Source organism: Bos grunniens, chromosome 22 (assembly GCF_055505025.1).
Source record: "Bos grunniens cultivar Pamir isolate PY7600 chromosome 22, Bosgru_T2T1.0, whole genome shotgun sequence".
Lineage (NCBI taxonomy): Eukaryota > Metazoa > Chordata > Mammalia > Artiodactyla > Bovidae > Bos > Bos grunniens.
Genome location: NC_141186.1, coordinates 10812204 through 10829264, shown reverse-complemented (window position 1 = coordinate 10829264; position 17061 = coordinate 10812204). Strand labels below are relative to the sequence as shown.

General features: G+C 42.9%; 2 protein-coding genes across 10 annotated transcripts in view; one reads left to right on the top strand and one right to left on the bottom strand.

The window, feature by feature from the left end:
• Window positions 1–775: 775 nt before the first annotated feature.
• EPM2AIP1 (EPM2A interacting protein 1) lies at window positions 776–8569 on the bottom strand. The gene has a single exon (XM_086365859.1). The coding sequence runs from the start codon at window positions 8433–8435 to the stop codon at window positions 6609–6611; it is 1827 nt and encodes a 608-aa protein (XP_086221985.1). The 5' UTR covers window positions 8436–8569; the 3' UTR covers window positions 776–6608.
• Window positions 8570–8809: 240 nt separating this feature from the next.
• MLH1 (mutL homolog 1) overlaps window positions 8810–17061 on the top strand; it is an 87716-nt gene continuing 79464 nt past the window's right edge. For 5 of the 9 annotated variants that reach the window (XR_015150904.1, XR_015150905.1, XM_086365801.1 and 2 more), the window contains exons 1-4: window positions 8810–9038; window positions 11175–11265; window positions 13347–13445; window positions 16826–16899. Coding sequence is in view for 1 of the 9 variants with exons in the window: in XM_086365796.1 (XP_086221922.1) it covers window positions 8923–9038; window positions 11175–11265; window positions 13347–13445; window positions 16826–16899 (380 nt within the window). In the remaining 8 variants the exon portion in view is untranslated. Of the gene's footprint in view, window positions 9500–11174; window positions 11266–13346; window positions 13446–16825; window positions 16900–17061 lie in introns of all 9 variants that reach the window. The other 4 variants (XM_086365803.1, XM_086365798.1, XM_086365802.1 and 1 more) reach the window with 2 other exon arrangements.

Sequence of the window (17061 nt, the reverse complement as noted above, 5' to 3'; positions counted from 1 at the left end):
CTCCAGGCCAGAACACTGGAGTGGGTTGCCATTTTCTTCTCCAATGCATGAAAGTGAAAAGGGAAAGTGAGGTCGCTCAGTCGTGTCCGACTCCCAGCGACCCCCATGGACTGCAGCCTACCAGGCTCCTCCGTCCATGGGATTTGCCAGGCAAGAGTACTGGAGTGGGGTGCCATTGCCTTCTCCGACTCATAGGGCATATTTGCCTCTTATTCCACATACAGTAATTGACTTAACGTAAACCAGTGTCACGGGTTGTTAAAATGATCTATGTGGTTTAAGTTACTTTCCTGGAGGTCCAGTCATTAGGGCTCTGGGCTTTCACTGCAGGGTTGTGGGTTTAATCCCTGGTCAGGGAATTAAGGTCCCATAGAACCTGTGGCATGGAAAAAAAAAATTATCTATGAAGATTACCACTGCTCCAAGGATGGGGTCAAATTATCTGCAATCTTCAATTTGCCAGCAGTGTGTAGTTCAGAGTAGAGTGCATTGGGGGAGGGGAAAGGATAAAGGACATGATGCAAGATGAGGTAGGAAAGAAAAGGGTTGTATGGGTACAGATTACGCAGGTGGACCATGAGGACCTTGGATCTTATTCTGTGACAGTAAGCCACTGGAGCATGCTGAGCAGATGACTGGCATGCTCTGATTTACATTTTAAAATATGATTAGCTTGTTGCTGTGTGAATCATTATGAGAGAAGTATGGAGCAGGGCATATACCAAAGAGAATAGTGGGAAACACGGGCGCGCACATCCAGTGAAAGACACCAAAATGTTCGTAGGAACTTTATTCATAACAACTACAAACTGGACACAACCCAAATTTCCACCAACAGTAGAATGGATTCATAAACTGTGGTCTAAGTCACACGACAGAACACTACAGAGAGGTATTAATAAATGAATCACAACATGGATAACTCAGAGATACAATGCTGAGCAAGAGTACACAGAATTATTTACATGAAGCTTTAAAACAAACATATCTCTGGTGATAACGGTCAGAACAGTGGTTATCTGTGGCAGGCTGCGGGTGTGCATAGGCGGGCAGTGACCAGGGTGCTGGAAGCGTTCAGTGTCTTGATTTGGTTGATGGGTTCTAGGGTGCACATAAAAATCTACAAGGTGTGCACTAAGTCTTTGCATTTTACTGAAGGTAAATTTCACCGCAATTAAAAAGAAAAAATACTTTCAAAGAAATTTTGTAGAGAGAGAGAAATACAGCTATGTGTTAGTTGGTAGTATCATCTTCCAAATACCTCTGCTTCTCTTCCAAGGCACGCGGAAGGATCACACTCCCTGGGCTTGGGGTGGCCATGGGATCTGCCCTGGCCAGTGAGAGTGCTTAAAGGGCCTGTAAGTGACTTGTCCTACTTTTTCATTTCCCTAAATGAGCAGCCACACCCTAGGTGATATCCGCTTGGTCAGCTCGAGCCCCAGAATGAGGACCATTTAGAGCATGGATCAGTGAACACTCTCTGAAGGCTCACATAGTGAACACTTTATGTTTTGTGGGCTGGACACTTTCTTCTGTAACTCCACAACTCTGCCAGGGTAGAGGAAAAGCAGTCATAGATAAGGCAGAAACAAATGGGCAAGGCTGTCTCCCAAGGAAATTTTATTTAGACAAACAGGCCATATGACACACCTCACCCACGGCCTTCAACCCCTGACTTAAGAGCACAGGCCCTCGCCAGACCACCAGAGAACAGCTGGGAATCATGGTTGTTACCGCACAGCAACCTAGCCCATTGATACAGAAATAGGTTCTGTTTTCAAAAAATCTAGAGTACTGAACACTGACTTAGTTGGCAGGCATTCTGGAAATTGCTGCTGGAGAACGGAAGAAGTAATTTCTACAGGGTAATGCCTGTTATAGAATGGAAGAATTCCCTGGAGAGAATCTGGAAGGCAGAGAATCTCTCTTTAAGACAAGGAAACAAAATATTTTATGGTAGCTGTTGGTCCCATTTGACAAAACAGACAGGAAAGAGATGAACTCAGAAAAGAGTTCATCAGTTTGCAAGCAGAAATACAAGGGATAAAGAGAGTTCACAAACTCTTATTGGGTAGGAAGTACTTATTGGTAGTACTTATTGGGTAGGAAGAGGCGACGTCTCAATTACAGAGAGAGATAAAAATGAGAAATCCTTTATGTCAAAGGTTGAGTAAAACCCAGTTTTGCAGCAAGGATCAAATCACTGGATGATGATCACACTTACTGTTAAAATCTCTGAATTAGTTAATGGGCCTCAGTCTAAAAGTCCAGTTAAGAGTGTAACACCAGTTAATCCCTTAAGCTGGAAAAAATGGCTCAGGGATAAAAGAGACGAAGGGTATGGCTCTTTCGCAACACCTGGAAGGCCAGGTGACCCAGAAAGTAAGTTCAGAGAGGCATGAGACCAAGAAAGCGAAGGAGCAGAGCAAATCTAAGCAGCATACACGGAGCGCACAGCACTTCCGGGTTACCCTCCTCAGGGAGGTGATGAGTGATGAGGACATTCTGCAAGTAGGAAAGCATGTGAACGGAGTATCTAGTGATCATAAGGGCTGACTGGGTCCTTCTTCTAGTATTTTGTGAAATTTACTTACTTTAAAATCCCAGAAGAGCCAGAAACCATCTGTAAAGGAAAAGAGCAGGTGGTTTTCTCCCAGAGTTGATGCTTACAGAAGGAAAACAGATATTAACTCTTAAGCAGGTATTATCTTTTTCTGGTACCGAATGCAACTGAAGTATTGTTTTAGTCCACTACATAGTTGTCCAATCTTTCTCATCCAGGTTCCTTTGTAAGCCTGCCTTTAGCAATTAGAAAGAAAGAAAAAACGAAGACTTCTATTATCAAGGAGGTAAAGACAGTACTACATGGTGGATATATGAATATACTTCATGTTACTACTTCATGTTTACAAGGGCCAATTACAGTGTCTCCTCAACAACATTCACACAGTAAATATTTGAGCCACATGCCAAGCACTGAACTCAATTCTAGAAATACAATTCCCTAGTCACAAAGAACTTAGTTTCATTTCTTAATTGGCAATTGGTGGATAAGTTACCCAGCAAGCAGGTCATCGCAGAACTAGAGAAGGTCAAAGACTACGAAAGGGCTGCGAAGAGTAGAACAACAAATATTTACTCATCCAAATGTTTACTGAAAAGCTAGGCACTGCGCTAAGCATTAGATGAACAGTGAGCAGGCATATACATGGTCCCCAGGCTTGCAAAGCTCACAGTGTAGCAAGGATCAACAAGAAGGATCAATGAAGTGTGCTGTGTGTGTGGCTGGGGAGAAACAGGGTATTTAGAGATGCATCGTAGGGGCACTTGGTCTAGAGGGAATGGATGAAGGCTTCCTGGAGAGGTGGCGTATGAACTGCACCTTTTCCTAAGAGCAGTGGGTGAAGCAGAGGAGTGATTGACCAGACTTCGGAGCAATCTGGCTGCAGCGTGACAAGGGATGACAACCAGACAAGGGGAGACGGAGGAGGCCACTGCTGTACTTTAGGTAGGCTGATGGCCTCAACCAGGAGAGTACACTGGAGAACTGAGGAATGTTTAGGCAACAGACTTCACAGAAAGGTGTGTGTGAGTGGCTGTGACGGATGAAGAGGGAAAGGTCATGGAGACCTGAGTCTGGGGCTCGGGCTGTGCCAACTGGATGGTTGGCAGTGGTGGTGCCATTTACAGATGGAGGGACCAGGAGAGGAGGAGCAGTTTTGGGGGACAAGGTCAAGGACATGTGTGATGCCTATGAGACAGCAAAGTGGACTTGAGTTAGCAATTAGATACGGGAATCAGGGACGGTCAAGAAAGGAGACATTAAGTTGGAGTCATTTGCATACAGTTGGCAACTGAAGGGATGAAAGAAAAAAAAAAGATCAGCTAAGGAGATGATGTAAACAAGATAGCTTAAAACCAAATTAAAAATTCCCAAGGACACAGATGTTTAAGAGAAAGAGGTGCCTGCAAAGAAGATGGAGAACGCGTTCTTGGAGGTGGTCTCTCCCCAGACAAATTAAGCAAGCATTTCAAGGAGGGCGGTCAGTGGTGGGAAGAGGCTCGGCATATTGACAAGGACTTGGGAAACTTGGTAGAGTGATCAGAGCACAATATGGGACAGCGGGAATACAGACAAATCTTTGAAGAAAACTAGTAGGAATGGGAGATACTGGGACACAAAAGTTTTTAAAAAAAATAGTACTTACTTTAACCATATTCACGGATATGACAGGACCAGTAACAGCTATATTATAAAAAGTAACTTGTAAAGACTGCCATGCAGTTACAGAATTACTTAGTACAGAAAACAGTAAAATACACACTTTTTTTTTTTTAACAAACAAGGCTAATTTACATAGCAAATTCTCTATTGTTCAGGGTTAATTTAAAATTCTGGGCTTATATCTCCCCTAGTCAGTGACTACAGAACTAATTTTATGATTACCCTAAGGAAAACATATAATGGAAATTCACAAAATATACAAAACTTCAGCATTTGAGAAACTGGAGTTAGAAAGCAGAAGCAGCTTCCAGGTCTTCCAATTATCCTTTCCATAAGGCACCTGCCAAGTGAATACTCCAAACTGCTGGAAAATTACCGGCAGATGTTTTTGTTCTTTTTTTGTTTTTTTTAATCTGCTGTTTCTCCAGACATTTAAGCTTACTCCCTGTTAACCCAAATCTTAACTTGACCATTCTCGCTAAGTATCTTAGTAATATAGAACACTTTCTTTTCTGCCCTAAACTAATTGTGTGTAATAAACCAGAGCCCTTTAATCTGGCTCAGTGCCAACTACTGATTTACAAATGCTGTTGTGAGCTACTAGAACCTATCAGGGCCTTGACTGTATCTTACCAGCCAAATCTGGAATGCTGGAATTAGTTTCCGCCATCAAATGTTATCAATTAGCCTAACTTGTCCTTCTAATTCTGCTTCTACCGGTAATTTGCCTTCTCCCTCAAGATCAGATGATGTACTCGGGTCGGGGGCGGTCTGCTGGAACTTTGGAAGGAGTAAGTTTATACTGTGCTGTGCTATCCTATGCACAAGGGGAGGGTGTCATTCATGCTCACATGCCAGCAGAACTTCCTCCTAATGAATGTCACAATTAAAAACAGTCTCCTTTGTTTCCCTACATTCTAAAGGAGGAGATACTGTCTGATTGAGAACCACTGTCAAGATTTTGGTTCTATTTTGATTGCTCAGGCTTCAATTCCTTCTAAATTCTTGTTTATTCTGGTTCCTTGAATTTGCTGAATTAGTGACCATAGAGAAATGCAGTCCAAGAGTTAAGACAGGACTTGAGCACAAGTTTTCAAATGGTACTTGAGCAGATCTCTAAGTTGGGTCCTGTCCTTCAATCATTTCACATATTTGGCTTTACTATAAGATTTTTTAATGGTTGACATAAATTTGAAAATTACTGTTTTAGTCCAAAGCAGGTGCCTCACTAAAATATATGGAACTGCTACAATCAGTAAATAAAGCTGCTTCTGGAGAGTTAAAATATTTCCCCTTGTGCAGTCTTAAATACACAATGTGTGAGACAATGGCAAGTTGATAATAAATCCATTTAAAGTCACAAACAACATTTGATACATCACCTTAAAATAAAGGATTGCCTTTTAGCAGGATTTTTTTATAAAGCTGTAGCACCCAGGCCGATGGGACAAATAAGCTAAAATAGCTCACAGCTCCTGATCCTGCGATGCAAACATCTTCTCTTTCTCATCCTTTTCGACAGGGCTAAACTGTCTAGAGTACAAAGAATGACTAGTGGGCAGCCCCTAAGAGTCTATACTTACCATAGTCTTCTAACAGGCAAGCTCATAAAAACGGCACCCAACTGCGAAGCATTCACGGGAAACTGCCAAAAATCGGTTAGTCTGATTTCCAAACTGTAAAAGCCTTCTAAACTAGCAATTTAAAACAATTCTTGCTCCTCTGACTAAAACTTTACTCAACTTGAGTAAAATTTCCTAAGTAATATCATTATCACTACCATGGGGCAGGGGAAGGTGAGAGAGAGGAAATATGTCTAAAGTAAGTAAATATATTTACTTTAGACTCAGAAACATGTCTAAAAAAAAATAGTCTCCAACATTTTGATAATTAGACAAACACCTCCACTGTATGTACGTTCCTCCTTTGCAGAAGCTTCTGCAGTTGCTATGTGAGTTTCTGCAAACTGGCTCAAACATATATTTAAGAAGCTGATACCTTCAGACTATACGCATCAGAATTTTAACACATTTTTGGTTAAAATAAGAGCAAAATTTCTTCAAGACACCTTAAAAACAGACTTCTGATTCAACTCCCATTTTAGTACTAAACTTCTTTAAAAACAATTATATCATAAAAGCAAAAGATAATGACTTTGCCATGAAATTCAGTTTTAGAAAAAAAAGGTGCCTGCAGGTGTCAGTCCCATGTTGCCTCTTGAGATGAAAAAAAAAAATCTGTCTAAAGCGTATCAATTGTGATCAATTTTGATGAAGAACATGGTGCCTTCCCACAATCCAAATTAGCACACTTGAAAGTCAAACAGATGTTTGCTTTTAGAACTGGATTCTTGTTGAGTGTTTCAATGTTGTACTACAAGAGTTTATGGATGGGATTCATTTCTTCCTCTCACAAGATCATCCCAGCGCGGCTCTATTTCAGTGGTGGCAATCCGAAACAGGGCGTGGAGGTGTTCGTCTGTCAAAGGCTGGCTCAAAGTGTGTTGGTTTCGAGTCAAATATGAAAAAGCCTTTTCACAGATTCTGCTGCTATCAAACAAGGATGCCACCTTACAGGCAACCCCTTTGATAATCGGGTAAGATTCTGCAGGCAGACCAGCATAGAACTGCCCTAAATCTTTGGTTCTGTATTCCTCCCAAAGGTTAGCACTTGCCTGAAGTTTTGTGAGTTCCACCCTTACTGAAATAGGTGCATATTCAGGTTTAAAGCTAAATGGATTAGCAAAAAGCTCTAAGTCCTTCTTAATGAACTTGAGGTCCTTGAAATGTCGCTCAAACTCTTTCTGTAGGCGACAGATCACCGCTCGATACCTCTCAAGATCGAGTACTTTTTCGTCTTCTTGAAGATTCTCTTTAAGCTCATCAACCACTTGGCTCAAGGAAGCAAAATGTGTCAGATTTTTTTCCTCGACTTGTCTCTGAAGTAAATTCAGCTTCACTTCAAAGGCACAGATATGGTCAAAGGCGGCGGCAGCGAAGACTTTGCTCACTCTCAATAGTTCGCTGATTTCTCGAAGGTGATCCATAATATCCACCAGGAAGCCAAAGTCACAGAGCCATTCCTTGTCTGTGAAATGGACCGTCGTGGCTCCTATCGAGACCAAGAATGTTTCTATCTCTTTTCTTAAAGAAAATATTAGTTTCAAAGTCTTCCCTTTCCGAAGCCAGTTGTTCAGACAGCGTCCGTTAACCCTTTCACCGTGCTCTGATTCAGATTCAGTCAGTAAAGCCTGAAATTCCGGCCGCCTCACGCCTCTGGTCTTAATCAAAACTATCCATTCAGATACGGCATTTATGATCTGATTAACATCCACATCGTAGGAGCTCAACAGTTCCAAGTGGAGAAATCCTGAATAGTGGATCACATTCCAACAGTTGGGGCTTACAGCCTTTTCTCTCATGTATGACACCAGTCCTGAGTTCTCACCAATCATCCTCAGAGTGTGGGTCGTGGTCAGTCCAACCATGCGCTGCAGGCTAAGCCCGGCCGTCTGCAGGGCCTCAAGGATTGCCGCCATGAGGGCGCCAACACTGAAGTGATGAGTCAGGTTGATTATGGTCAGAAGCTCTTCGTGCACCTCCAAATCGTGGCCGACGCCGCGGACAAAGACCAGCAGGTAGTTCTCATAGGCCACAAAAGCCTGGTCGTCCAAGGCAAGGGAATAGGCTTTAAAGTCCTTGGCTCGGTTAAAAAGTTGACTGCGTAGATTCTGGTGAATGTCCAGGACCCTCTGCCGCGTGGTCTCTGGAGATAAATCGATGCCATCCATAATGCCTACGTGATCGGGCAGCACGTTTCTCAGCATTACCGCCATGCACCGGTGCACAAAGTCCCCCTCGCCCCAGCCGCAACCCTTCAAGGCCAAGAGGCGGGCGAGTCCCAGGCCTGCACGGGCTATTCTCTGCTCCGGAGTGAGCGGGGCGGCCTCCGGAAAGTCGCCGCGACGCAGACGCTCCACCAGCGCCGCGCGCTCGTCCTCCGTTACATACCGCTCGTAGTACTCGTGCTCGGCCTCGTAGTGCTGCTTGACGTCGAGTTCGCCCGTAGCTGCGACCAGGCGGCGACAGACCAGACACAGGGCGCCCTCGCCCTCCGGAGGCTCCACCACCAGGTACCGCTGGGTCCACTCGGCCCGGAACGCCCGAGACTCGTCGATTTCCATTTTGCTCCTCTTGGGCGTCATCCACATTTCACGGAGGCCACAGGAGATGGGCCGACCTCTGGGAGGCCGCAAGCAAAGGGGAGGAAAGAGCAGGAGAGGGGCCCCAAGCGCCTCCTCCGCTCTGCGCCAGATCACCCCAGCGGCGGACACCAACCTGGGGCACCCGCGCGTCCTTTCCTATTGGCTGGAGATTTCGTATTCCCTAGCCCCAGGCAGGAGCCAATAGGAAGAGTAGGCCGCGATTGCAAGCGCGCAGGCGCACATCTTTCTAGCTGCGAGGCGAACGGAAGCCGTGTTAGGGCGGGACTAAGAAACCGGAATCACGGACTTCACGGGCATTAGAGCTGCCCAATCAGTAGCTTCCTGGTCCGGAAGTGACGCTACAGCCCGAGGGTTAGGCTGGATTTCGTCAACAGGATTGAGGGAAGGACGTGGGCAAGAAACTGTATGGAGATTGGCTGGAGGTACTTCCAGTGAGCTTCACGCCGTGACCCGGGGATCGTCTGGCGCCAAAATGTCGCTTGTAGCGGGGGTTATCCGGCGGCTGGACGAGACAGTGGTGAACCGCATCGCGGCAGGGGAAGTTATCCAGCGGCCGGCTAATGCCATCAAGGAAATGATTGAGAACTGGTACGAAGGGAGTCAAGGCTTTCTCGAAGGCCACTACATAACGGACCGCCGCTATGGATGGCGCGGACACGCCTCCCTGCCCTGAACCCAAGTGTGTGTGGTCGCGGCTGCAGAGGCCCAGGCTACTGTCTGCTCCCCTCACGTGTCTTCGAGCGGTCTCGCGAGACTTTAGGGTTGTTGGGGGAGCAAGGACAGTAAACCAGTATTTTAGCATCATTGTTTTAATGATGCTATTAACTAAGAAACCCTTTTAAACTGTATATGCAGAAGGTGCAAGTTTTTGAATGTCTAAAAGTTTTATAATTTAAATTTCTTTCTTCTTTCAAACGGTACCATGGGTTATCAGTTTCTTGCTTATTCCATAAGTCGTGCATCGACATTCAACGGTACAATTCACTTTGAGTTATATTCAAAATTAATTGTTGGGAGAGTTTAATTTGTGATTTTCCTATTATTGCCAGGTTAGTCCCCATTTAGAATTTTTTAAATTATTTTAATTGTAGGCTAATTACAATATTGTATTGGTTTTGCCATACATTGACATGAATCAGCCACGGGTGTACATGTATTCCCCATCCTGAACCCCCCTCCCACCTCCCTCCCCATCCCATCCTTCTGGGTCATCCCAGTGCACCAGCCTGAGCACCCTGTCTCATGCATCGAACCTGGACTGGTGTTACCTGTTTCACATGTGATTTATACATGTTTCAATGCTATTCTTTCAAATCACCCACTTAGGATTTTCCTACCCTTTTTGCTGAGTCACTTCGAAGATCCCTTATCTCTTGGGGGTATTCCGGGGATTCTGATGTTTAGAACTGTCACACAACCATTGTGGAGGGAAGAGGTTAAAAACGTGGAAAGAAGGTTAGATGTAAACTGTAAACTTCAAAAAGGGCAGAGGCTCCTAGTATACCTAAATGTGTCGGCTCCTTTGTGTTGAAATGCTTTGATTGATGTGGGGCTTCCCAGGTGGTCCAGTGGCTAGGATAATGTCCTCCCAATGTAGGGGGCTGGGGTTCAATCCCTGGCCAGGGAACTAGATCCCACATGCTGCAACTAAAGATCCTGCGTGCTGCAATGAGACCTGGTGCAGCCAGATATTTAAAAAAAAAAAAAAAAATGCATTGATGTTAATACAATCCATACGTTAAAGGGAAAAAACAAGTTCCAGTTGGAAGGTTTGTAAAGGGATTGTTCTGAAAACATAAACAACCATGGGGATAATGAAAGAACAGTGGGTCAGAAAGAACCACCAGGACAAAGGAAGAGAATTCGAAAATGGACAGAAGAAGCAGGGAATCTGAGCATTGTCTCTCCTTATGACTTTACTTATATAGTTGGCAAATGGTGGCTTTTGTTTCTCCAGTTTTAGAATTAACTAACAGAGCAATTGAAGTGTGTTAAGGTACCGTTCAGGAACACTACACATATTAGATCACTGGCTTACAGTTCTCCAAGAAATTTTGTATGGCGTCTAGCTGTGCTGTTTTTAATACACAAGTCGAGATGGCTAAATGCAACTTCAATTCAGGGACTCCTGAGAAAGTTCTTTGATATTTAAGTAACTTATTATCTTATTTCTGAATAAATAATTATCTTCCTAAAGAGGAGGTAAGTTCTTTTTCTCATGCAGCCCCAGGCTGATTTCTTTTCTCTCTCTCTAGATGTTCTATGCTTGTAGGCTTTTCTTTGAAGGGGTAATAAGGTGTATTTAATTTTCTGCAGCACCATTTTTTTCTTTCTCCCAACATATATTTTCATAAAGAGGCTAGTGGAGAAAAACTTACAGAATTTTTTCCTTAGTGACATTTTATAAGGGTCATGCAGGGTCCTGGGGCTGAATAAAGTTTGAGTAACAGATGGTAGAATTAGTTTAGAACTAAAGGAGCAGAAATGTTGCTGAATGTCCTATTGGAAGTGATGGTTGCCCCCTCTGCCCCTCTCTTCTTTCCTTCCCTCTCTCACAACATGTAAGCTGATAACATTGTGGTCTCAGAGTCTTTAAGACAAAAGAAAAACACATTCATCAGTCTTGTATTTGAAGTTTATTCTTATGCCTTGATTCATTTTAAAATACGTGCATTGGAATAACTGCAGAGTGATCAATTACTATTTTTTTGTTTGATTTGCCAGTTTAGATGCAAAATCCACAAGTATTCAAGTGGTCGTTAAAGAGGGAGGCCTGAAGTTGATTCAGATTCAAGACAATGGCACTGGGATCAGGGTGAGTAAAACCTCAGAGCAGCAGGATGTTTGTGTGCTTCTTGTGTTGCATCTGCGGGAAGTGGTGGAACTTTGCCCTGTTCTGGAAACTTCAGGCTTTTATGGGTGGGATTGTTTGAGAACTTCAACAATAAATATTTATTGAATACCTATTCCATGCCGGGCAGCGTTCAGGAGAGTAAGGAGGTCAGGGATGGAATCATGAGGCCGTTTAAAGGTTGAGTGTTCTGAGCATAGAGAACAATACACACAAAGACCACAAAATGGGAGCTTGCCTGACATGCTGAAGAACTAGCAAGGAGCTTGGGGTGTCTAGGACGGGGTGGTGGGGGGACTGGAAGAGTAGCAGGAGATGAGGCCTGAAGGGGAAGCAGGCTGAGCATGCAGGAACTTGTGGGATGCTGTACAATCTTTGGCTTTTACTCTGGATGAGGAGGGACATGATTAGAACATTTTGAGCCAAGAGGTAATGTAACATGGTTTGGCAAGTTTTATAAGAACTCTTCTGTCTGCAGTGTGGAAAATAGACTGTAGCAGGACAGGACAGAAGCAGTGGTATTCTTTGTTGATGATGATCAACAAAGCTCTCAGAATTTGCTGGTGTAGGGAGTAAGAGAGAGGAGCCAAGAATGCCTTCAAGGTTTTGGCCTGTGCAAATAGAAAAAGAAGCTACCATTTACTGATGGGAACGCTATGAAACAGGCGGATTTGGGAAGATCAGAAATTCATTTGGGGGTATGTTAAATTTAAGATGTCTGTCATTTGGATCCATGAGTGAGTTTGGAGTGCAAAGTAGAGGTTTGCTCTGGAGATAAAAATTTGGTGTAGTGCATTTAATGGTATTAAAAGCCGTGAGACTCACACGAAGAGACACTTGACATGATTAATCATTAGGGAAATAGAAATAAAAACTTCAGTGAGATCCCACTTGACATCAATTAGGATGTTTGTTATAATTAATTAGTTAATAAAAAGATTGTCACCATATCCTGCCTGCCATGTGCTTCATACAGTGGGGTGTCACTCCAGGACCTTTCTTCAGATGTGTAAGCTCCCTCATCCGTTAAACCTTTGATGTCTCAAAAAGGAAATATTGGCAAGGATGTTGATACTTTGGAGCTCTTGTACATTGCTGGTGGGAGTATCAAATAGTGCAGCCACTGTGGAAGAAAATTAAACAATTGCCATATGATCCAGAAATTCCACTTCTGGGTTTATACCCAAAAGAGTTGAAAGCAAGGTCTTAAAGAGACTTGCACACTCATGTTCATAGCAACATATTCATGATATTCCAAAAGTGGAGGCAACAGATGAGTGGATAAACAATATATGATAAATACATAGAATGGAATGTTATTCATCCTTAGAAAGGAGTGAATTTTTGACAAATGCTAGTACATGGATGAACCCTAAAGACAGGATGCTAAGTGGAATTAGCCAGTCACAAAAGGACAAATACTGTTTGTTTCCACTTATATGGCATACCTAGTGTAGTTAAATCTTTAGAATCAGAAAGTAGAATGGTGGTTCCCAGGGACTTGGGGGAGGGGGAAATGGAGAGCTTTTGTTTAATGGGTACAGTTTCCATTTGGGGAGATTTCAGAGTTCTGGACATGGAAGTTGGTGATGGTTGCACAATATTGTGAATGTACTTCATACACCTAGAGAGGGTTAAAGCGGTAAATTTTGTTAATTATTTTTACTGCAATTAAATATATCTGTAAATTTTTAATAAAGGAGTTTCCTAATACAGTAATAATTTTTGTACAATCTGTGAGCCTGCATGAGATCATCGAGAGAGTGAGTGTAGACAGAGCGGAGGTCTAGGGATGGAATTGTGGATTATCCGCTGTCAGGGGAGCCGAGACAGAAGCAGCAGGCCAGGCTGAGACCCAGGTGAGTGAAGAGGAGGGAATGCCAGGGCCTCGTGGAATTCTGGAGCCCAGAGAGGAGGCTCCTGCTGAGTTAGAACTCTTCTCCCAAGAGCATTTTCTTCCTGGAGTCAGTCAAGAAAAGGGAAATTCAGAAAGACTGGGAAAAACGAGTAACATAATTATTTACTTGTTTCTTTGCACCTTGTAGAAAGAAGATCTTGAGATTGTGTGTGAGAGGTTCACCACAAGTAAACTGCAGTCCTTTGAGGATTTAGCTCATATTTCTACCTATGGCTTTCGGGGTGAGGTAAGCTGAGGATGAAAGCAGAGTGTAAATATCCTCCTATGATAACATTTCTGCCGTTTGGCAGCCTGTGTTTCTCAACAGGTCAGTAAGGTATCACACTTTTTACTTGTTCAGTTCAGTTCAGTCACTCAGTCATGTCCGACTCTTTGCAACCCCATGGACTGCAGCACGCCAGGCTTCCCTGTCCATCACCAACTCCCAGAGTTTGCTCAAATTCGTGTCCATTGAGTCGGTGATGCCATCCAACCATCTCATCCTCTGTCATCCCCTTCTCTTCCTGCCTTCAATCTTTCTCAGTATCAGTGTCTTTTCTTATGAGTCAGCTCTTCACATCAGGTGGCCAGAGTATTGGAGCTTCAGCCTCAGCATCAGTCCCTCTAGTGAACACCCAGGGCTGATCTTCAGAATGGACTGGTTGGATCTCCTTGCAGTCCAAGGGACTCTCAAGAGTCTTCTCCAACACAACAGATCAAAAGCATCAGTTCTTTGGCGCTCAGCTTTCTTTATGGTCCAGCTGTCACATCCATACAGGACCACTGGGAAAACCATAGCTTTGACTAGATGGACGTTTGTTGGCAAAGGAATGTCTCTGCTTTTTAATATTATGTATCTCCAGAGACACCCAAGTCTCTTGATGGAAGAAGACTGTACCACTTACCAAGTTTTCTTGTCCCAAATCAGATGTGAATCTCAGGCAATACTTAGATCTGAGTACCAGTATACCAAAAGTACAGGGAGAGAGGGAGCATGGTACAGGGGCTGAGACTGGGAAATCACGTGATAAAAAACTTGTTTCCTATAAAGTGAACTGCACAGGGGAAGAAAGGCCAAGAAGGGAGCAAGAATCAGAGGTTAGGGGGATTTAAGAGGCATATGAGCCAGCTCCAACGTGTGGGTATTACTTGGATCCTGATTTGCACAAACTAAAATTGTTTTGAGACAGGTAATTGAACTCAGATTGATTATTTGATTTTATTGAGAAATTACTGTTAATTTTCATGATATAAAAAGTTTCATGGGGTTTTTATTTTTTGAGTCCTAATCTTTTAAGTTATATTCTGATGTATCTATAAATGAAATTATATGGCCTATCATGGGAACGTATGATATAGAAAATGGATAAAAGTACTTTTAAGACTAAAATAACTTATATTTTTATGACAATACTCTGTGAATATAAAGATATCATTCAGTATATGTAGGACTACATAAATTATAATGGCTACATACTGTTCTATTACTTACTTGTCCTGTAGTCTATTTAAAGGTTTCCTGTTGAACGTTTATGCTCTGTGCCATTTCTTTCATGCCTAATGCTCTGGTGAACATTCACATGTACAGTGTGTTTTGTTCAGTTAATTTTCTTAGGATAAATTTATAGATAGAATGTTTGTGAGTAAAAATACGCATACATTTCCAGTAACTTGTATTAGCTTCCTATTGCTGCTCCCCTAAATGACCACAATCTTAGTGATTTAAAACAGTACATGTTTGTTATCTTATGGTTCTAGACGTAGGGGACATGGGTATCACTATGCTAAAATCCAGGTGTTGGCCGGGCAGTGTTCCGGCTGTATTCTGGGGGCTTTGGGGTACCAGAGAAACTGTTTGGGGGTAGTTATTTGCGGGGATGAGAGTGAAGGGAAGGGAAGGGAATGGAGCCAATTATTTTTCATTTTAAGCCTTTTTATAGTTTTTAAATTTTTTATCATGTGAATGTATTTTTACTTTGATTTTTTTCTTTTTTTTAATTAAAAGGCAGCTTTTTATGACCCAGTTGCCACAATTCAGATCAAATCCAGGTGGTCTGAAGCACCCTCCAGCTCACAGTGAGCCCCAAGTTGTTCCAGGAAGGAGTAGCATCAGACTGTGAACCTTGAGGTTCCCCTGACTTCAAGTAGGTCTCACGTCAGCCCTGGCAAAGCAGTTTCATTCTGACTTTGCAACTTCCCAAGTCAGTTCCTAAGCCCAGGGCCTTCTGTAGCCTTAGCCCAGTTGTAGGGTATCTTTGGGGTTGTGATTAAACAGGGAAGATTTACTGAGGGATTGCTATGTGCCATCCATGTTTTCAGCCCTTTGTATGTATTAACCGTTTCACACTTGACAACTCTGAAAGAGTAGGTTCTATTATTATTGTCCTGTTTGACATACTGGGAAACTAACACTCAGACTTTAAGAAGTGTGGCTGGAGTGCACAGCTGGAAAGTGGCAGAATGGGGAACTGAGCCCTGGCAGTTTGACTCCAGAGTCTGTGCAGTTATCCTCTTACCCCAGTGCCTGTACAAAGGCCCCTGAAGCAGCTGGATCATCTGCCAGTGGCTTGCTTTCTTCATGGTGTTGGGTAGTGTTGTAGTTTTGGATGTATTTCATGTCCTTCATTATCCAAATCTCAAAATCATTAAAAAAAAAAATCAAGTCTCAAAATCGTTTACATATTTAATAATGAAAATTAGGACTTCTCTATACCTCAGATGGTAAAGAATCTGCCTGCAATGAAGGAGACCTGGGTTTGATCCCTGGGTCAGGAAGATTCTGGAGAAGGGATTGGCAACCTACTCCAGTATTCTTGCCTGGAGAATCCTGTGGACAGAGGAGCCTGGCGGGCTATAGTCCTTGGAGTCGCAAAGAGTCAGACTGAACTGGGTGGAAATGAGCTCATCACAATTCACCAGGAAAGTCCAGCTAGGACCTGGTAATCTCTGAGCCTGAGCCATGGTCCTTGTTAATGAACTGAAGCTGCCACCACTGTATTTACTGTTTGTGCAGATGTTGTCACATATCAAAATGCTTAGGTTGTGTTTTTTTATGCTGTGATGTCCTGTGAAAGGAGATACAGGTTCCAAAGGAAGGGCCGGTGAATCAATCTTGATTTTCAGGGGGAAAAATAGTCATTTAAAAAAAAATTTGTTTTGTCTTAACTGCATAATTAAGAATTTTTATTTCTAAACATAAAATTGCTTACAGAAAACAGTTTTGAATACAGTTTACAACACTGTCAATTTGGAGTGATTCCATTATCCTATTTCTGAAGGTAGCTTTAAAATTGTTAGAAGACAAGTCATTGAGAATATTAAATATGCCTATAACTCTACACCTGAACACAGTTGCTGTTAACATTAATTCTTGGTTGTGTTTTCTTTTAGGACTTTTATATGTATATATTTTTTCCCCTTTTGTTCTAGTAATTGTGCTGTAGATTCCGTTTGATAGCTTCATTTTTTTTTTTTTAACCTGTCATCAAATGAGTGAGCAGAGTGCTCGTTGTTGCCATTTGTTAATACAAAACAGAAGAGGCAATTTAGGGAACTTCTCCCTTAATGCGAGATGGGGGTGACCCAGGAGTGGGTGTTTCTTTCACTCCATGTCCTTTGCTTCCTTAGGCTCTGGCCAGCATAAGCCACGTGGCTCACGTCACCATTACAACCAAAACGGCTGACGGGAAGTGTGCATACAGGTATAGTGCTGGCCTCTGCTTAGCGTATAGATTCATCCCGAAACATGCTTTGTCCTGCAACTCAATGTAATCCTGTCTAAACACGAATGTTACCTTTTTTTGCCTAGATCTTGGGTACATTTTCTTTCCTCCCTTTGGATTAGTTGGTAATCCAAAGGGGTG

Excerpts from the sequence above, each read along its gene's own strand:
- EPM2AIP1 (XM_086365859.1), bottom strand. The coding sequence starts at position 8,435 with ATGTGGATGACGCCCAAGAGGAGCAAAATGGAAATCGACGAGTCTCGG.